This window comes from Corvus hawaiiensis, chromosome 2 (genome assembly GCF_020740725.1).
Source record: "Corvus hawaiiensis isolate bCorHaw1 chromosome 2, bCorHaw1.pri.cur, whole genome shotgun sequence".
Taxonomy (NCBI): Eukaryota; Metazoa; Chordata; class Aves; order Passeriformes; family Corvidae; genus Corvus; species Corvus hawaiiensis.
Window position 1 is genome coordinate 105,577,015 of NC_063214.1, and position 19,908 is coordinate 105,596,922.

The following is a 19,908-nucleotide window of genomic DNA, read 5'->3' on the forward strand; positions in this document are numbered from 1 at the left end:
ATTATTGATGGGAAATTTCAGTATATTTAGTACTCTTCCATCTGTCAAGCTTCTCCAGTGCTAAAGGTTTATTTTTCCTGTATCTTTTGTGTACTTCTTAAACCCTGTTGAAGCTCTGCAGTAATTTAGATATGTTAGTTATTGCACTGATCATAGGTCTATTGACTTCTTTCTTAGATCATAAGGGGAAGTGTGGCCACAATCTTGCAGCAGTTTAGTGAAGGAAAAAGCCTTGCATTGTGTTTTGAGGATGTTTGTAGTGTATATAAAATTTGAACACAGTTGGCTACAATATAACTATCTTGTGCTATTCACTAAATGCCTTAACTAAGCCTGTATTTTTTAATATTTTGGTTTGCTTTGCATTTATGTTGTGATTTATTTTTTTTGTTGTTTCTTAGGACTTGGATTTTGTCCGGTTTATTGTCAATTGTTTTACAGATTATTACCCAAACTTCCTCAGTAAGTATTGTACATTAAATATTAAGCATTGTAGACTTGTGTAACAAGAGCATTTCATAATATGGTAGAAGATAGGAAAGATGAAATGTTTTTTTCCATGTGTTTTCTGGAGTAACTTCATGGAACATGTGAATATTATAGAGTCAGGATATTCTTGCGTCCTTAAGTCAACACAACTTTGTATTGTGAATAAACTTTACTTTCATCAAAAATCAACCGTCTTTTTGTGAAGTAATAATCTAATACATGTTTATACATAGTTAAAATTATTATAAGCATATAATAGAAAGGAATTGACTTGTTTTCCTTTGCTCCCTGTTACTTGGGTAGAAGCTTTACAAACTTTCATGACAGCGTGTATCCTTTACAAGTCTTCAGGGGTCAAAGAATGAAGGGCTCTAGAAAATTATGAGGGGCAGTGATTCTTCTGAACATGAAAATGGTTTATTTTGAAAAGGCATTTTTGTGTGCACGCTTAGAAAACCCTGCATGCTTGCCTGATAACTTTTTTAAGCATAGGCAAACACTGCATAGTTTATGCTAGCTCATCTTAAATATGTTGTAAATTTTAGGTGAAAATGTCTGTGAATATTGAAAATCCATACAGCAACTGCTTAAACTCTGAATATTAGATTTCAGCTTGCTGATCAAAGTTCAAAGCTTTGATCAAATATCAAACTTAAAGGCAAGTGCAACATTGTTTTTTTTATCTTGACATTCAAGAGGAAAAATAATTGGGACACAAGTATTTTCAAATTTCTATGCTAAAATAAAGAATATTTGGAAAAAATAGATATACAAAGACTTATGTTTATTTGTTTCTTTGTGAAGTAGGGGGTGCTGAATGTACTTGTTAAACTTTCTTCTGTTCAGTAGCTGCTTTTTTAGGTTGGATTGAGATCTTGCCTTTCTTTGCCTTATTTGGGAGATGAGTTATTAGTAACAATAGGTCAGAAAAGTAATATCCCAGGAAGTATATGAACAATGTATAACTTGGAATTTTATTACCTGTTTTCCAAGCAAACAGCTAATGTTTCTAAATAGCAATAGGTTTGTACAAAATTGCTTATACAGGAAAGTGAACATGGAGGTTTGTAAAAGTGAATATTTACTTTTTACATGCATATTACTGCTCTGCTTTCTCTTAAACAGAGAAATACCTAGCATGTGGTATTCAGATTTTTTTTTTTTCTTTTTAGCAAAGATAGTAATATTTGAAATGCCATGGATAATGAACGGTAAGTTGTTTTTTTCTTTTTGGATTGTGATAACTTTTAAAATACAGCAGCATAAATAAGAAGCATTTTTCTGCTCTGTGTAGATACAGATGAATAATGAAGTTTGTTAAACATGCATCTTTAAATCTGTCAGTTTAAAGGTTGCATACTTTTTATTTTTCCTTCTATCACTGTATTTTGGATCATACTTTACATGAAGTTTGTATTTGTCCTGCTGTTTTTAAAGGTTGGGAGACCTTGATAAATAATTTATTTCTTGAATGCTTTTTAACTAGAATCCTTTCAGCAATTCAATCATCAGCAGTGATGGTGACTTATAACCAGCTCAAAACTAGAATACACAGTTTAAGTTAGATGCCTGACACTGCATGCTGTAACTGTGGTTACATTTATTCTGATATGGGTATTTCAATAATTATCTGTAGCTATAGCATACAGGATAGATATATTATTCCTCTTCTGTTGTCATATGAATACATATTTTTATGTTGGATTTATATTTTCGTACATATTCATGTTTTACTATCACTGAAATAACAATGGTCTTTGTAGATGCTTTGTAGATCTAAACAAATATCCTTTAAATCAGCAAAACATTTCAGCGACGAAGAGTGTGTGTGTGTATCTTTCCCAACCTCCCTCACGCAGATTTGAAAATACAACTGGTTTTACCCACTCTCTACTTCAAGGGCTAAATTCCAAGACAACAGAGTTGTTAGTTATTAAATCAAAGATACTCTTTCCATTTTCTCTGTAAATAATACCTTTTTTCCCTTGCATTGCTTATTCCAATCATAATAGATACTTTCAGAGCAGGTTCTGTAGTATCTTGAGGAATGCAGCTCACTTGTGTTGTGTAAGATCTACCAATACACTGAAAAAACCCTACAAAAACAACCAAAATAACAAAACTCCCTTCCTGACGTCTTCTATATACCTTTTGTTTTGTTTGGTGTTTTCTTTTGTTTTTTAAAGCTGCATTTAAAATCGTGAAGGGTTGGCTTGGCCCAGATGCAATAAGCATGTTAAAGTTCACAAACAAGAGTGATGTGCAGGAATACATCAGTGGAGAGTATCTGCCACCTCACATGGGGGGAACTGTAAGTATAGTAACATTTCATGTTTCTGTTGTGATAGATTGAGACACCTCTATAAATCCCATATGTGGCGTCGAGGGTTGGCACTTCACAGATGAGAGATTTCTTGAAATTGTTTTGCCAATGATAATTTTAAAGTCATGGTAATATAAAATAGGTTAACTTCATGAGAATTTGGTATTGGCACTCTTCAAGTAAAGAACTATTCTTTTCTGAATCATTCATCCCTTTATAAGTCAATGGAAACCGCTTAATTTTTCTTAAAGGTCTGAAAAATTATCTTTTTTAAGTGTCATTCTTCCTTGTACTTTTATTCCTCTCTGATGAATTAGAGGTGGTGTTTGTTTATGAAACAAGTTCTATGAACAGAAAGTAGGTTTCATGGCCCTCTGGGAGTTCTAGTCCTGCTCCAAAGCTATAATTCACTGAAGACAGTTATATTGTAGCTATTTTTCCTTTGTTGTCTCTAGGGCTGCATTTTAAGACATGGCTGTAGAAGATTGTCATCAAAGAGTATAGTAGAGCTCCAAAGTGGTACAAGCAGCATCAGTTTAACAGAATCAGAATCCAGTTTTAGTGCAATCTAAAGAGTGGAACAGCACAAGCAACTTGTACAACAGGTTTCACTCTTCACAAGGCTAGTAGATCAGTATTGCATAATCTTTAGAGTAAATTTGCAGAAAAATGATGCTTTAAAATGTTTATAGGCCATTTATGGTAGTAGAATAAGCCCATTGCAGGGGAGTTACTTTTAAAGTTTTTTTCTACCTTTTATTTTCTGAAGTACTTTTGGCATTATGGCAGTAACAATTTGGAGAAAAGGAGGGTTGTGTTTCAGCAATAGTAGGGGAGGACATGTTCCTTTCTATATGAGTTCAGGGTAGTGTTATTGTGGCCAGAACCTATGAAACTTGTTTGGGGAACATAAAAAGATGTTACCTTGATTTTTATTTAACTGAGATTAGCAGCCTTTAAAAAGCGCATGTGATTCTTGAAGAAAAGATACCCTTTTTCTCCATGAAAAATTGCTGCCCCAACTCCTAGTCTCATGTAAGAACTTTCTCAGGTGGAAGAAAGCTGAAATTGCAGCACCACAGGAGTGGGCATTGAGGGAAGGGCTGATGATATCTGAAGTGGTTTCAGTAAGGAATGTTATTTAGCAATGGTTCTGGGCCTGGCTCCTGTGGTGTTGTCCTATTGTTGCAATAGAGGGGCAAGTTTTTTTCCTCATTAAAGCTGAGTATCTCCCATCTGCTTTTTAAACTGTCTTACCCAATAGTTCATTATGTCTTTAAAGATAGAACCTGTGGTTTTGCTAAATACCCTGCTGAAGCATCTGATGGAACATGCAGTCTTGTAGTTATCTCTAATCCTGCCTTGGGCCTGAAAGGTCTCATTGCTGATCAAGCTGGCTCCATGTTGCTCGTCTTCTGAAAGCATTAACAAGTTTCAGAATCATGGAGGCAGCTTATCCAAATCATTTATCTGGGGTAGGAAGTTGCAGTGGCAGAAATAGAGTAGTGGAATAGTAGTAAACTTGCTTGACAAGGACTCCTGAGGTTTTGACAATTTCAGAAAAACAGCTGTATCTGCCTATTAAAAGCCCTGTATTTTGAACCAGCACATGCTTTGTCTAAGTATTGAGTTTCACTTGATGGGTGTTTTGAGCTTTTAACCTCAGAACTGTCATAATTTGGAAGAATCGATAGCAAATACTGAGACTCCAAAATTGTGCTCTGGATCTTTCTTCCCAAGGTTTCTTCAGTGTGTACAATAAAGCAGGATCTTTGCATCTCTCTAATAGCAAGGAGTTTTTCAGTGACCAGACAACAGACAATTTAATGCTTTTTCTCAGAATTTAACTTTTCTTGATGTGATTAACCTTGGCTTCTCTTAAAGCGACTAGGTAGAGTACAATGCACCATTATTAGTATTGTCAGGCCTGGCATTTTTTCAAATGCAGTATCTGACTTGCACAAATTGATTCCTTCCATTTTTCTCTCAAGTGTTTGGTTTTGTTTGCGAGGGACTTTTTTTTTTTTTTTTTTTTTTTTTTTTCTTTTTTTTTTGCCTTCTTCCAATTCTCTCTCTGTCATCTTTGATTTCCACATGTTTAGTTACAGATCTTCATATTTGCAACGAGCATAATGCCAGTGAAGAGCACAGCATATCTGTGCATCCTTTGTATTCAATACAGTGGCTGTGACTCATCTTTCTGCTGTGTCCCCTACTAGGATCCAGCTTTGAAAAGCCAGGTCTTGCCAGATGTACACAACTAGTGAAGCAGATCATTTGGTGGATACCAAGATTTGGAGAGATACCAAGATTCCACTGCACTTATGTTCTTTGTGTTCCAGAAGAATGTTAGAGACTAGTTCTGGAAGTAACAAAAAAAAATCCATAGAATTAATAATGTTGGAGTCAGTGACTACTTCTCTTGACTAAGGGAACTGTTCTTTGTCTCTGTTGGAAGCCTCCAAGCTTCAATGTCTCACTGAAGTTATCTTTAAGCATGTTTTAAGTCTGTCTCAGGGTCACTCAAAAGATGAACCAGAAACTTTCCATAGCTTTAAAATCCTTTGATCGACTGTCAGCCAGCTGAGAAAGGAGGAATATTACAGGCTTGATTTGAGACAACTAGTGGGCAAAGGTGTCTCCAGAGTATCAAAACCATTAAAACTAATTATGGAAAACAGAAACTTGGATTTTGTAGGACTTTGGAATATGAATTTGATCTAAGTTCCATTCAAGTCCTCATCAGTGTCTGTTGGCTGTGGCTATTACCATACTGCTAATCCATACATGCTATGCACCACATGCGTGGTTCTTGTCCTTAATGCACAGAGGTTATTTTCTTTATAGCAGGTTTGTTTTGGAGAGCTTGTCAAAATTGCCCAAGACAGATCTAGGAGCTAGCTAATGCTAGGCAGCCTGGAAAATTAGGGTTAGATGCTCAAGAGCCACTTGGTAGTATACATTCGTTACTAAATGAAAAATATTAACGTAGTGTTTTCTGGCTTTCTTGTCTATTGTATCACACATTCTGCCATTTCCAGCTGATGGAACAGTCCAGTTCTTAAGGCATACACATTTCTGACTGACCAGGGAGATTTTTTCTCTCCAAGACTATTGTACATATAGTGTACATTGTGATGCAAGGCGTGTACACACAGTAGGGTTTTAATTTGCTGTTTTGCTCAGTCTTTCTTTATCAGAAGATGGATTTAACAAGGATCAAGATTCCCTCAACTGGTGCCAATATTGAACAATGTATGCAGCTGCTGTGCTCTTCACCTGGGTATCTAAATTGATAGCTCACAGGTTTTCTTGGAAGTACCTTGTATAGGTCAGTGGCCTGAAGTTAAGACATGGCTAAGCTTGCATATGGCTTCATGACTGCTGTATACATGTAATCTTTAAAAATAGGATTAAGACACCTCTACAAAAATTGCCAAAAATAATAGCATGAATTCTCTAGATCTGCTATAAGAAAGAGCCGTAAGTCTATAGAATGGATGTATCAGGCATTGAATAAATCCGTCTTGTTTACCTGGCTGAGGTTTTCACCCTGTTAGTAGATATACCCATGTCACTGAAACTCAAGCACTGTAACTATAAAGTGTGGGACTTTGAGTTGTCCCACCGATGAGATTTTGTTCAGCTGTTGAAGATATCCAGCAGCATGGATTAACAAGGCCAAGTAAAGCATGCAGCAAAATTAATTTCCCTTTATTAAGGTCACTCGTTATATGCCCTTCATCCTATGCTGGAAGGGAGTGAAAAGGCTTTATTGGTTTGGATAAGGGGAAGCTGGATATCTCTGTCTTGTTTTTGCAAATGGGGGATGTCAGTGTTCTGCAAGACTACTGGAATGTTTCTAGCAGACTGGAGTCTTTTCTTCTAATAGTGATTTAGTCTGTAACTGATACTTAAAGCTTGTCCTTCAGGCCCTTAATAGGATATTGTTTGAGCCAGGGAATACCTGTTTCATTCAGCTAGAGGTCTTTGACTGTTGCTACAGCCTGAAGAATAGATGTGATTTAGGCCTTGATTATAGATGAGCAGGAAGTATGCTGTTTTGTTTGTGGTTTCTTTGAATGGTTCCCTTTAAGACTTTTCCCTTTTAATTTCTCTTAGCATCACATTATTCCTTGTTTTGAGAAAATGTACTTGGTTATGGAGAGCTCTCTTGGAACACCTTTTTGTAACTCCCTGCTGAGGGAGGCATTGTTTGGGGAGCGGGGGCATTGCTCAAGTCTGCCTCACAGGAGTCAAAGCTATGTTTCTTTTCTCCATTGGAAAAGCTGACAGACTAATTCAGTTTACTCAATGCTTAAAACTGAAAATGCTGTAGGAACAGAGATCCCCATTCAAACACTCTCTAACATTACTTTTAATGAAACTATTTTGAGAATGTTAAGAGAATTTCTAGTTAGCAAAAACTGTTTTTTACTGATCTTCCAATGGATCTACCTTTACTGTAGAGTCATTGAGAACTTAAGTATTCTGCTGCTGCATTACTCAGATGTCTTAAGTATGGTCTTTAAATCGATTTGGCATTCCAAAGACTAAGATCTGAATTGCAGGATATGCTAAACATCCACACATTATGTTAAACTTCAGGGATTATTTGGGGTTGTTTCATGATTTTGGGGTTTATTTCCTTTTTTTAAGCAGACCATTATGAAACTAACATACAAGGAACAACTGATGTTTTTCATCACTTTTGTAATATTTTTAGAAATAGCTATCATAAGTTTTAAACTACATTTTTGAGAACTTAAGAAGAGAACTTCAGCAATAAGACTCTGAATGCTGATCCTTGATAGAACAGCTTCTGCAGTTCTGCTGTGAATATAAATAACAGTTATAGTTTACTGGCTTAATTGGATGACTATTTATTTGTCTGTGGATAAAATAGAAACTCTTGGTGTCAGCTTTCTGTATAGGGGTGCAACTTGAAATAGATAAATGAAACAAAAGTAATGTGAAACAAGAAACAATGACAGTATTTCCATTTTAAAAACCCTAGAGAAGGCACTTCTAATCCTCTTGAATAACTCTTCTGTTATAAATCTCTTTATCTTTTAGGATTCTTTCAAGTACAGTTATCCTCCATTGGTTGATGATGATTTTCAAACTCCTTTATGTGAAAATGGGCCCATTACAAGTGAAGATGAGCATGAAAGTAAAGAAGAGATAGATGCAGACACCAAGGAGGCTGGGGAACTGAATGAAGCACAAAACCTTAATCAGAAAAAGGTATCTAACTGAAGATTTAGGCAAGACTAGCTAGATGGTTACAAAGTGGGACAAGAGGCATATAATTTTGGTTACTTGTCTGTCTTTGTGTTGTACTTTTTCAACAGTTTTTCTGTCTTCCAATTTGACAAAAGAACTCAGGAAAACTGAAGAATTATAGTTTCAGTTTCAGCGTTGATTCTTGGTCTATTAAGCCAAGTTTCTGCTTCAGAATGCATAAAATGTGCACTAAATATTTAGTGCACATCTCTTGGAATATAGTGAATTGTGCAGTAAAATGATAAAAATTTCTGTACTTTGTTTTCAAAGGCTGTCTTTCTAGTTGGTTTCTTTTTAATCTTGGGATATCTAGTGGTGACCATGTCAAAATATATCTCGTTTTCTCCGAATCTTAAATCAGTATGTACATGAGAAAATACTAAGTTAAATATTTATGCACTACTGGATGTTAATTTGTTATCTTAAATTATTGATAAAATTTTAACATATGAATGTTTTCATTTATTGTCAGGAGAAATTGGAGTATTCCTACTCCATCAATCATGTTTTGCAACATAATCTTCCTGCAGTGTTGTTTATCCAGAAATAAAGGCATTGTTTTACACAAGTTCGTATGAAGTGATATTTAGGAATATGCAGTAATAGTAACTGGGGATATTGTTCTTGAAAATAGTAGAAAAAAATTTGAAATTCACTAGCTTATTGTCATAATTAATTTTGGAATATGACTTGCAAAACTTCTGTTTAATGGAGTAGAATACAGTTTCATTTACCGTTCCAGGTTTGTCAGAATAATTTGAAACGTGTAGCTCACTAAGTATTCCAGCTGTTATTTGCAACTTGGCCAGTTTTAAAAAAATAAAAAGATAATTTCACTGACCTTAAGGTCAAAAGGAAGCATTACATAACCACAGTTAGACTCAGTAGCTTGTTTTGCTTGTAGCACATTTTTCAGTGTATGATTCTTAGATATGGAAACATGGAGAATTTCTGCTCAGTGTGTGAGTTCCTTTGGTGCTTAATAAGCCTCAGTGTTTGTTGGCTTTTAATTTGCTTGGGTGACTTAGCTTTCTACTTAAGGTATTTTGGCTTTTTTACTTTTTTTACTCTTGAAATACCATAAAGCAAATAATTGTTTTCACTTTTATACAGTGTAACCAAGGTGCTACTCATTTTTTTTTCAGTAGAGGGAATCATGAGTGATAAACTTGGTTAGTAAGTGCCTGTCCTGTAGATGCTTCCACTTTTGTGTCACCCCAAGACATATAGTAATATTTTTTCCTGGTAGTTTATGTAGAACAAAGCCCAACATATAACTAGTGCAGTGTATTTACATACTAACCTTTTACTATCACTTTTATATAATTAAACAAAAAGATGCTGTGTGGGTTCTTTTTATATAGCCTATTTCATATAAAGTTTTGTATTCCTTTCATTCCCGTACTTCAAACTTGCATGAACTGAATTCTCTTCATGTCTTTTCTCTGTATTAAAAGTGGAATAAAAAGGAGGCTAAACAAACTCTTCAGCCAGCTGATCTGGAATCATGATGTCACTAATTCTTTCAGTCTTCTGCACATCCCCCCCCAGCACCTGCCCTGTTTTGCATGTATTTTCTTAATGTTATGGAAGAAAACCCTCAGAACCTAAGATGTACCTGCAGTTTTGAAAGCACCAATTCAATCAGCATTATTTCTTTTATGTTCTGCAATACTTCAGAGTCTCATCTAAAAGCAATGAAGATACGTTTAGCAACCCTGCAATGCAATGAGTTGTGGAATTGGTACTAGGTTTTCTGTTCAGTGATTGTGTTGGGGCATCTGTTTTAATTTTAAATTGCAGTGGATGAATAATACCAGTGCTTTATAATCTTAGATATTTGAAGTGCTATAACTTAGTGTGTCTGGAGTTTTCAAAAACTGACCTGGGCAGCAGGAAAATACATGGGAAAAAAACAAAGCAGAAGTTTTGTTTCATGCATGTTTAATGTGTTATGTAACTTCTATAGTAAATCATTTTATTCAGTGGACTTCAAGCAGCTTCAGGGAATGAATATATATAATGCTTGGTCTGTAATATGTAAACTGTTGAAATAAGCCTCACCATATTCTTTAAAATACATGCATGGTTCTGTAACATGTAATCCAGGTTTCTAGTTAATCATTATAACTATCATTTTTACTCAGATGAATTCTATAGAACTAATTTCCAAATCAGAGGAAACTGACAAAACAGAGGTCAAACCAAAAAATGCAAAGAAAGCATTAACTACTTTTAAAGGACCTTTATTACATATCAGGTAATAATAATTTTCTTTAATTTTCTTTTTACAATGTGCCTTGGACATTTGAATACTTAACTCTAGTTGGTTTTCAAAATAAACTTTTTTCAGACTATTGGAGGAAAACAAATTATAAACAACTTTTTAAGAAGGCTTTTTAAAAAACTCAAAGAATTTTTCTAGTTTTACAAGATTATAGTGAATCTTCTGGTGTCACCAAAGATTGGCATGCTTTTTGTATGAATAGATGTATATTCCATAGAATTGTAGAAGTGTTTTGTTTATATTGAGAAACCATCTGACTAAGCATGTCCTTACCTGTAGTGAGAGCAGTGGTTGACATTGATTGCACTGGCTTAACAAAAAACCCATGTTTCATCAAGCCAGTTTTCACTGTTGTATCTTGCTTGAATTCTTTTAGCTTATGATGATATAAATGTCTACACTAGTAGTTTCCTCTAGTTAAACTTAAGGAATGGGTCCAATTCATTTTATGTGGAAAGGGCTCTATAAATGACATATCTACTCAGAAGGTTTTGTTGTCCAAGATGCTACATCTTGCAGTTAATTTGCTTTTTATCATTAAACTAGGAAAAAGAAATCAATTAGCCAATATAACTTTTTCTTTTCACTGCCTTTCAGGTTAGGATGCTTGTTTAGAATTTGATTTAGATGGTAACTTTTATTTTCACTTTCAGTTTGCTATTAGATGAATGAAGAAAATATCTAATTTTTGGGTAATTTCTTAGCTAACTTTTTAAGTACTGTATTGATTAGTTTTGGAATGAATTTGAATAATAATGTGCTCATTAGCATAAATATATTTTATATGTGTAAATTTTTCCTAATTTTGAAATGAAAAACCTCCTCTGTATAGCCTTAGTTTCTTGTATGGCAAGACAAAGGCATAGACTGCAGAATTGTGATTACAAAGAATGTTAAACATTTTCTGGAACAATCACAAATGTAGATGTTTTTCCATTCACTTTTTAATTAAAAAAAAAAAGGGGCACAAATCATAAGCAGACAACAACAAAAAAATCCAAATAAGCTAAAACACTTCCAACACCCCCAGAAACTGCCTTTTTTTTTCTCTTAAAATACTTCAAGCTGTCATTGAATAGAAGTAACTTACATGGACTGCAGCACCTGGAAGAGTAAACTTAGTCAAGAATAGCGGTGTTAATACTTGTAGTCTTGCTGTCATGGAAAATAAAATACTGCTGTCTCCATTGTCCTTGCTGTTTGTTTGTTTTGTTTTTAAAGTAAACTCCTGAGTGTAGCTGTTGCTCTTCATTAATGCTCTCCCTCTGTGGAAGCTAGAACTAGTTTTCATTTTCCTGCACTGATTCACAGGCCATCGAACTGAAGGTGATTGAACCAATAATATATAGTGCCATTCATAGCCAGTTGCAGGCACCTATCACAGAGACCATAAGCTCTGCCCCCAGGAATTAACTTGCATCCTTGCTTATCTCCCAGCATTGTCCTGTGAAGGGAGCAGCCTGGAGCCTGAGCACACAGCTGAGGCACTGCAGCTCTGGCACCATAAAATTGTGGACCAAAGCTGGGCCCTTGTGCTCTTTTGTTTCTTGTATTTGTAGTCATGCTCCTGAGTCAGCTGTCTCCCTCATTTAGACCACAATTGTATTTGCCATGTATGCCTTACAATGAAAGGCTGGCGCTGACTTTCCTTCTCCATAATTGAATTGTTGGTCAGACAAAAAGCAGCAGTTTCCTTGCACTGTCTGGAAGAAGAGCAGCTTGTGGTGTGTTGTGGTACGAGAATTTCTAGTACAAGCTGGTTACATCACACACATCAGAGTATAGAAATTTTTGCTTCTGTAAAAATGAAAAAGCTTGGGTGTTTGTTTAAACAACCCCCCCCTCCTCATGGCTACATACCAACTACCCCCAGTGCTGTGGAACTTGATTTCACAGACAAGAGCCATACAGGTGTGGTCCCCAAGCCTTTTTTTTTCCTTTGATCAATGGCCGTAGTTGGTAGAACAAGAGAGATCAGGCTCTGGCAGAAGTTCCTTCCCTTGATCTCTTTTTGTGGCTTGTTTTGATGCTAGTTAATGTTATCTTGTTTCACGTATGGTTCATCTTGCAATTGCTGTTACACACAGCTGCAGTAGTACAGTATTAAGATAGCTAAAATATTTTGTAGCTACAATCCTTCCATTCCCTAGCATTGGTTACTTAAACTGAGAATTTGGAAATGAAAAAATACTGAGAGGAGGAGGGAATTACCTGTTTTAAACCCATCAGTTTTTTGGTTTTTACCTTATTTGGCACACTTCCTTCTTTCCCACCACAAAAGAAGTAGTCTAGTCATGTGGACTGACTAATGCGTTGTAAAACATCAGCACCCTATCATCACAGTCGCCTTCCTTCCGGCATGGGCGTTCACACTTGTCCTACAGCCCCAAAGGGTTTTCTTCTCAGCTCATACACTGGTTTAAGTGGGAGGAGAAAGAATGATTGGTACTATAAAAGGAGGTCTTTTGAGGAGGAGGTCAAAGTAGCATGAATTTGGCATTCTAAAAAGAGGACATGGGGGAAAAAAATCACATGTTTTGAAAAAGAATATGCAGTTCTGTAGTATGGAGTAGTACAGCAGTTCTTTGTGTGCTCCTAATGTGGCATAATGAAAAAAAGTTCTTCACTTGCTACTCAAGTTTCCTTTCAATTTGTATTATATGAGCATGCCCTGCCTTTTACCTACTCGTGTTCATTTGAATGCTTATCCAAAATGAGTTGTGTTTGATGTGGTTTAAAATATCTCATGCATGACTCTTAATTGTGCAAGAATATTAAAAGCAGGCAGTAACTTTATTTATGCATGTGATAGCACAAGTATGTGAAGACTGACTCTTAAGTACAAGAGAATTCAGCTGTCGTGGTTGAAATGATTGCCAGTCATGGATATCTGCCTTCTCTTATGTGTGCACTATATCCATGACAAGGACAAATGTTTGAGGTGGAAATTACTCCCTGTCTGTGACACCTTGTATTCCTTAAAATGAGTCTAAATTAAAACCAAGGATGCTTTCCCTTAACACACTGCCAAAGGATTAAGCAGCTGACTGTATATCTGTTGGCTGTTCCTGCTGTTACAGATGGCAGAAGTCAAGGGCAGTAATCAGCTGAGGCAGCTAGTTCCACTTGTCACGAGTCAACCCTGAGCTTCACTACAAAATCTCTGCGTTTTGTTTTCACAGCTTTTTTTCATTACAATCTGTTTATGCTGACTGTAGCTGCAGGGTAGAAAGTATTTTATTTTCTTGGAGGTGTGATCAGGTTTTTTTATGATCTGTTTTAAAGATAATCTGAAGAAACTAATTCTTTTAAAATTTCCTATTAGCCCAGCAGAGGAGCTATATTTTGGATCCAAAGAAACCGGAGAGAAAAAATGTTTGATAGTTCTCACAAACGTCACTAAAAATGTAGTGGCTTTTAAAGTAAGTGTCTTATGTGTGGCCTGGTTTACTAAATGTGTAGCTTTTTCTTGTTTTGTGTCAGGAGGAAGGATACTATTAAATCCATTTTATAGACAAAATTTTTTATTGTGTTGTGATGTTTGAGGCAGGTTAAAGAAATCTGGCTGAATTTATCCCTATGATGTACCACCTTAAAGGGGATAATTAGTATTACAAATCTTTGGAGCACTGACTAAAAAAGAGCTAAAGTGATGGTTAGTTTTTTAGTGAGAGTAATACTTCTTGAAAAAGAAAGGCTTGAGCATTAAAAAGTCACCTTTTTAGAATTTTTAAATATTGGCTGGAAACAAGTTGCTCTGAAATGATGCAGATCCATCTGCAAATGTCACTATCAAAGGAATTAATAGTTATATTTGCTTCAGAAATACTGAGTTTACATGCATCTTTGTGGGGTTTTTCCCATCTTTTGCATTCTCTGCACATTAAAATAACTTAAAGTTTTCATATTTTCATATTTATTATAACACATTCTTGGCTGGTTTTAAATATGTATGCAAAAGAAAAATAGCAAATGCAAGAAAACAAAGGATAAAAGCAGTTGAGAGAGAGGAAAAAGGAATAGGCAAGAGTCCTATTATGCCTACAAAATGATGTATTTTAGAGACTTGTCCTAATAGTGAAGCTTTTGGGGATTTAGTTATTACGGAACGAGAGGAATTATGAAGCAACCGTAGTTTGTGGATGCACTTATTATATCCTTCGTATTTCTTGTTTATAGGTGAGAACAACTGCACCTGAAAAATACAGGGTTAAACCCAGTAACAGCAGCTGTGAACCTGGCACATCATTAGATATAATAGTCTCTCTTCATGGTGGTAAGTAAAAAAATAGGTTTTGTAAGAAATCTGGGCAAGTTGTATTACTAGACTTAAGCTCTAGACACTGATGGTTGTATGTGCTTGCTGCTGTAGGACTGACTGGTGCCCATGTCTACTTGACTCTTGTATGAAAATGGTACTATTTGTTACAAAAACATGGGTGTCAGAAAGGATTTGAGTGACTGGCTGTACTGATTTACTACTCCACTCAGGCATAAGCAGCTGTTGTCTGCAACCCCTTTTGTTTCATATCTTAAAACCCAGAAAGTTTGAGTGGCAGTTGTCTTGCTGGTTCATTATTACAGTGGGAGTTTATCTGCAGTATTCCTAAATTGTTGCAAGCACAGGTGAATTTGCTGGAGAATACACTCTTTACAAAATTTTGGGTTGTCTTTGAGCTATTCAGATGAAACTAGTTCTGTTAAAATAAACCTATATCATTTTTTGAAAACTGTAATTAGAATTATTGAGCTTTAGAGAATGATTTCCATATATTTATTTGTAGTAAATCAGTGTCTCGTGTCCTGCAATAAACAAGCTTTCATTTTATGGTACTTTTGTGCAAAATGCTTCTCTCCTCCTTGTATTATTGTCATTTTATCTAAGCACACTGTTGCCTTTTTTTTTTTTTTGTCTTCCTTGAGGGCAGGTTTCGCAGCTTCTTTGCAGGATCGTTTCCTTATAATGGCAGCAGAAATGGACCAGTCTTCTGGAGCAGGTGGGCCAGAAATGACTCAGTTTTGGAAAGAAGTCCCTAGGACCAAAGTGATGGAACATAGGTAAGCATATGGTTTTCTGTTAACAGGGATTTGGGGGTTTTTTAGCTTTTATTGCTTGGCTGAGTTCTAGCACTTGTATAGCATAATCAATGAACAATTCTCCAAACTCACTTGTGGGCTTACTGACCAAAATACATTACTGAGACTTTTGCTCTGTTTTAACTGATTATCATGGTATTCTGTACATGCTCTTCTTCTTTTCTTGTTGTTGTTCTTGTGCAGATTAAGAGTTAAATGGAAAAAATAGGAATGTATGTGACAATACACATGGACAGTAGGGGTTTTGGTTTTTTAATAATTTAATAAGAATGTGTCGCTTGAGTTTTCTAAAAGGAAGCAATCAAGGAAAGCAGACATATTAAATGCAAAACTATTTTCTAGACAATATTAAAAATATTCCCTTTCTACTGGGGAAAATCAGTATTTTATAGAAAAAGTCTGCAAAACCTATCACATGTTCATATGTGTATTTTTGATATTTAGTAGTGAAAAAGTCATCTAGAAAAATCACTAAAAAAATACATTTCCCCATACACTTTTTTGAATGTACCTGTTACTCTTCTCTCTCATCCAGTCACATTGGGTTGTATCACTGAACATGTCTAGGAAAAGTTCCCTGCAGTTTTGACTGGTTTTTTGCCTTAGATTTTTCCTGGGGTTTTTCTGTGGGTTATATTTTGCGGGGCTGGTTTTTTTTGGAGCTGCCTTTACCCCCTCATGGCTAAAACTACTGTGGAAAAAATATTTTGTGAGTCTTGATGCCTAAATCTTGCTTTGTGTTTGCTTAAAGTGCTTATCCTGTATTTCCCTTTTGAATAAAATCTGCATCATGTGAGTGACCTTACGCTTCCTTGCATAAGTGTTGTAGTTTATTTGGGTTTTTTTAAGACAGACCCTGAAACAATAGAGAGAGGCTATTTGCTTACAAGTGTGCTGTGTACATTAGTTACTGATGAATACAAACCTGGCCTTTACTTTTTGTAAACCTGGACTAAATTTAGTGTAATTATAATTACTGTCTCTTAAATTTTAAATGTGCAGGTACTTTATCCACTTAAGATGGATTGTTTACTGTTAATTATACAATGTTGCATTAAATTGTGATTTTTGGTGTGTTCTTGTTCCCTTTTCACAGGCTCAGATGTCACGTCATAGAAAGTAGTAAGCCCTCTTCTCTGACATTAAAAGACAATGCATTTAATATTCCAGCAAAAACTAATGAAGATTTACATATACAGGTAATAGTGCATTCCTTTGTGCTCAGTATTCAGCAAAATTATAGAATACACTAGAGATAAAACTGAACCTTTTTGGTATTTTGTAAATTATACTGTTTGAACATCTCAGCAATTGAAAGTAACTACATCAGTGATAATGATTTAATTATTTTGTTTAATCATAATGATTTAATAATCATCAAATTTTCAGTGGAGTTTGCTCATTCTTCTTGTGTATATACAGATCTGGCATATCAATGAGCATTAGTAGTATCTTTTGCTTCTAAGTGTAAAGATGTCACCTGCTTGATACAGGCCATATTGGTTATCCATAACTTAAGATATGAAGCTCCTTTAGTAGAACAGATTCCTGAAGTATGTAGTGATAGAAAAAGTATTGCTGTGATACTGCTGTGAGAAGGCTTTTTCTTTTCTGTGGTTATAGTTATTGCCAAAATAGCTCAAAATTGCCAAGTACTTTCAAGTGCAGTAATTCTAACTTAATGAAACTGTTCTATTTTCAGCTAACTCATTTACTGCAGATTAATAAAAGACTTGAAGAGCAGATGAATCGCTGCCTCTGGTTCCAACAGCTGTCAGTTGTTTTATCACTGCTATCAGTTACTGTTGCTGCCTTCTGCTTCTACCTGGCCTATGCCCAGAGAAGCTAAAAAGAATTGCTGTGCCCTGGATGTGCCGCTGCCTATCATGGTTCGTTGGAGTCGAAAAGATTGCAGTGCTGCACTTGGATTCTGGAACTGCCAAAATGAGGTTTGTGAGCCTACAGCAATGAACAAGGAACAGTTTCCTGGGGAAAGAAAAGATAGAAGAAATGAATGACCAGCAAACGAAATTACTGAAATTATTCTCTAAGTTGACACTTACAATAGGGCATGACGAAGTTGTTGAAGCTAGGACCTATTTTCACTGTACAACTCAATAAAAACTACTGAACTGGGAGGAGGAAACCAAATACAACATTATTTAAGACTGTTTTGCTTTTTTTTTTCCCCTCTATTCAACCACTTTAAATACAATATTTCATTTCTTTTCATCATATTCATTCTTACATTCTGAATCACTCCCATAGAAGATGCAAACAGTCAGCTTAGTGTAGTCCAAGGTTAATCTGTTCATCTAGGAAAATTTACAGAAATTATGTAATACAGGTGGATTTTTATATAATCCGTGTATGTACATGCACATAAAGGAAGATATTTGTTGTTAGTAATTATTTTGATAATTCAGACTCATTGCTTTCTTTGGTTAAATTCCTTATTTTTGTGCTTCTTCTAAATGAAAAGTTATTGTAAACATTTCTTACCAAGTAACACATGAACAAGACGACACTATTCCTATTGGGTTTTTTTTTTTGGAAAGCAACTTGTACTCAAATTACAGAAGGAGTGTAGGAGTTGACTTCTTTACTGTGATGGCTGATTATTGGTTCATTAAAAGGCTATTAGTCAGTGTAAGAACTTACTCTGAGTTGTGCAATATGGTTAAAGTACATATGAAATTAAGAAAAAAGCAAGTCAAATCGGGAAGATTAAATACACTTGAAGGCAACATAAAAGTATTGCATCTGCCATTTCACAGAAATGGTGCAAAAAGCTAGAAAGAACTTTGCTAACAAGGATTCTTTGTACTCATTGCTGTAAATATGTATATTAAAATGATAAAAGCTTAAAAGGAGACTGATGGTATCTTTCATACATTTAAAATTTTCATTCTTTAAGAGTTTTAAAAATTTAAAATAATTATGTTGCTTGGATTAATTTTTGCTCCAAATTGGCTTTGTAAAAGATTTATTAGTTTTGTCATCTGACTTCAGTAGATGAGAAGTGATTATTAAGGAAAAATAAAGGTCATACTCTACTTCTGTCTTTTTGCTTACAGTGTGTTGGTGATGTAGGATCATTTCTAGGAAGTAGAAAAGGGCAGTTTAAAACAATAAACAGATTAACTAATAATGCCAGCAATATGATTACTAAAAAAATGCCATGTAAAAAGCAAGTCTGCAGAAATGTTTGGTGCACAGTCTTCTGTCCTCTCTTAATTTATACAATGGTTTACCACATCTGCATTTTCTTAATTTTTCACTAATCTTATTTCTGCCTAGTTTGTTTCTCAGTATTTTGTATTCCTAATGAGTTGGCAATTTATATTGTTAACTGCTTATAATGAAGCTGTTACTTGGGTTATTTTTATGTGCATGCAACTCAAATTCTTTGCTTCCAACAAAATGGGTTGTTGTCTTAGTGAGAAAAGAAACAAAGTAATTTTTAACATTAAGATAATAATAACCATGCTATTAAAATGCCAATTCCTTAATTTGAGTGGATTGAATAGCACTTTACTGTAAAATTGCCAGAAATATATTCTTAGAGTCTTTGCCAATATGAATATTTTAATGTTTTGGTGCTTTCATATATTTTCAGTATTTTATTACTTATTTTATTATTGGTATTTTCTTTGTATGAATCAGATGAACATCTTTTCTATTTTAATATGTTTTAGAAAAATACAGTTAAAAAATAAATATGAGGAAATACATAGTCTTGAATGTTTAGTCATTTAAAAATAGTGGCATCTCCTGAGGTTTTTGCTTTCTTGTTAATCTGCAGATATTTAATATGGGAGGGGCCAATATGGTGATGACCCACAGTCTGTTGGGGAACAGAAGTTGTGATGGTAGTTGTCAGACAAATATAAAATAGGTGATGATGGCTTCTTGGACAGAATGCCTGACATAATCACATAGCACATGATACTGGCATGTCAGTGGCTCCTGTCACTATGGCACAAGTGATGCAAGTGCACACAATACTAAAATATATATGGATCTTGGTAAAATGAACTATTGTTTAAACATGACACAGAAAATGGAAAAATATAGATAACAAAAAAAGGGCAAAGTGACAGTAGTGTATTTTAACTTGAAATGGACAACAGTCAGTTTGTATTTTTCTTCTTTGAGAACATCATTGTTTCCATCATCACAGAGTATTTTCCCAGTATTTTCAAAGCTTTCAGTTGTTAGTTGGTTCAGATTTTGTTTGCCAGCCCTTGGAAATGGGTCTCAGTGTAGAAAGTTTTGTGCTTAACACACGCTGAAGTTACAGAGTACACACCAATAACAATTTGATACCCAAAACTGAGATAAGAGACAAAATATTTTTCCAGGGTTTTGTTGGTTACCCCCCCCCCACTACAGGAAACTCAGTTTATAAACCTGGGGCATTTTA

At 35.0% G+C, this 19,908-nt stretch overlaps 1 protein-coding gene across 2 annotated transcripts in view; it reads left to right on the forward strand.

Annotated features, from left to right (window-relative positions):
* Positions 1-19,218, forward strand: part of MOSPD2 (motile sperm domain containing 2) — a 32,979-nt gene extending 13,761 nt beyond the window's left edge. For both annotated transcript variants that reach the window (XM_048286708.1, XM_048286717.1), the window contains exons 6-15: positions 402-462; positions 1,662-1,700; positions 2,676-2,800; positions 7,889-8,059; positions 10,246-10,358; positions 13,711-13,807; positions 14,565-14,661; positions 15,314-15,443; positions 16,579-16,681; positions 17,185-19,218. In XM_048286708.1, the coding sequence (XP_048142665.1) occupies positions 402-462; positions 1,662-1,700; positions 2,676-2,800; positions 7,889-8,059; positions 10,246-10,358; positions 13,711-13,807; positions 14,565-14,661; positions 15,314-15,443; positions 16,579-16,681; positions 17,185-17,331 (1,083 nt within the window). In that variant the 3' untranslated portion in view covers positions 17,332-19,218. The remainder of the gene's footprint in view (positions 1-401; positions 463-1,661; positions 1,701-2,675; positions 2,801-7,888; positions 8,060-10,245; positions 10,359-13,710; positions 13,808-14,564; positions 14,662-15,313; positions 15,444-16,578; positions 16,682-17,184) is intronic.
* The last annotated feature ends 690 nt before the right edge of the window (positions 19,219-19,908 follow it).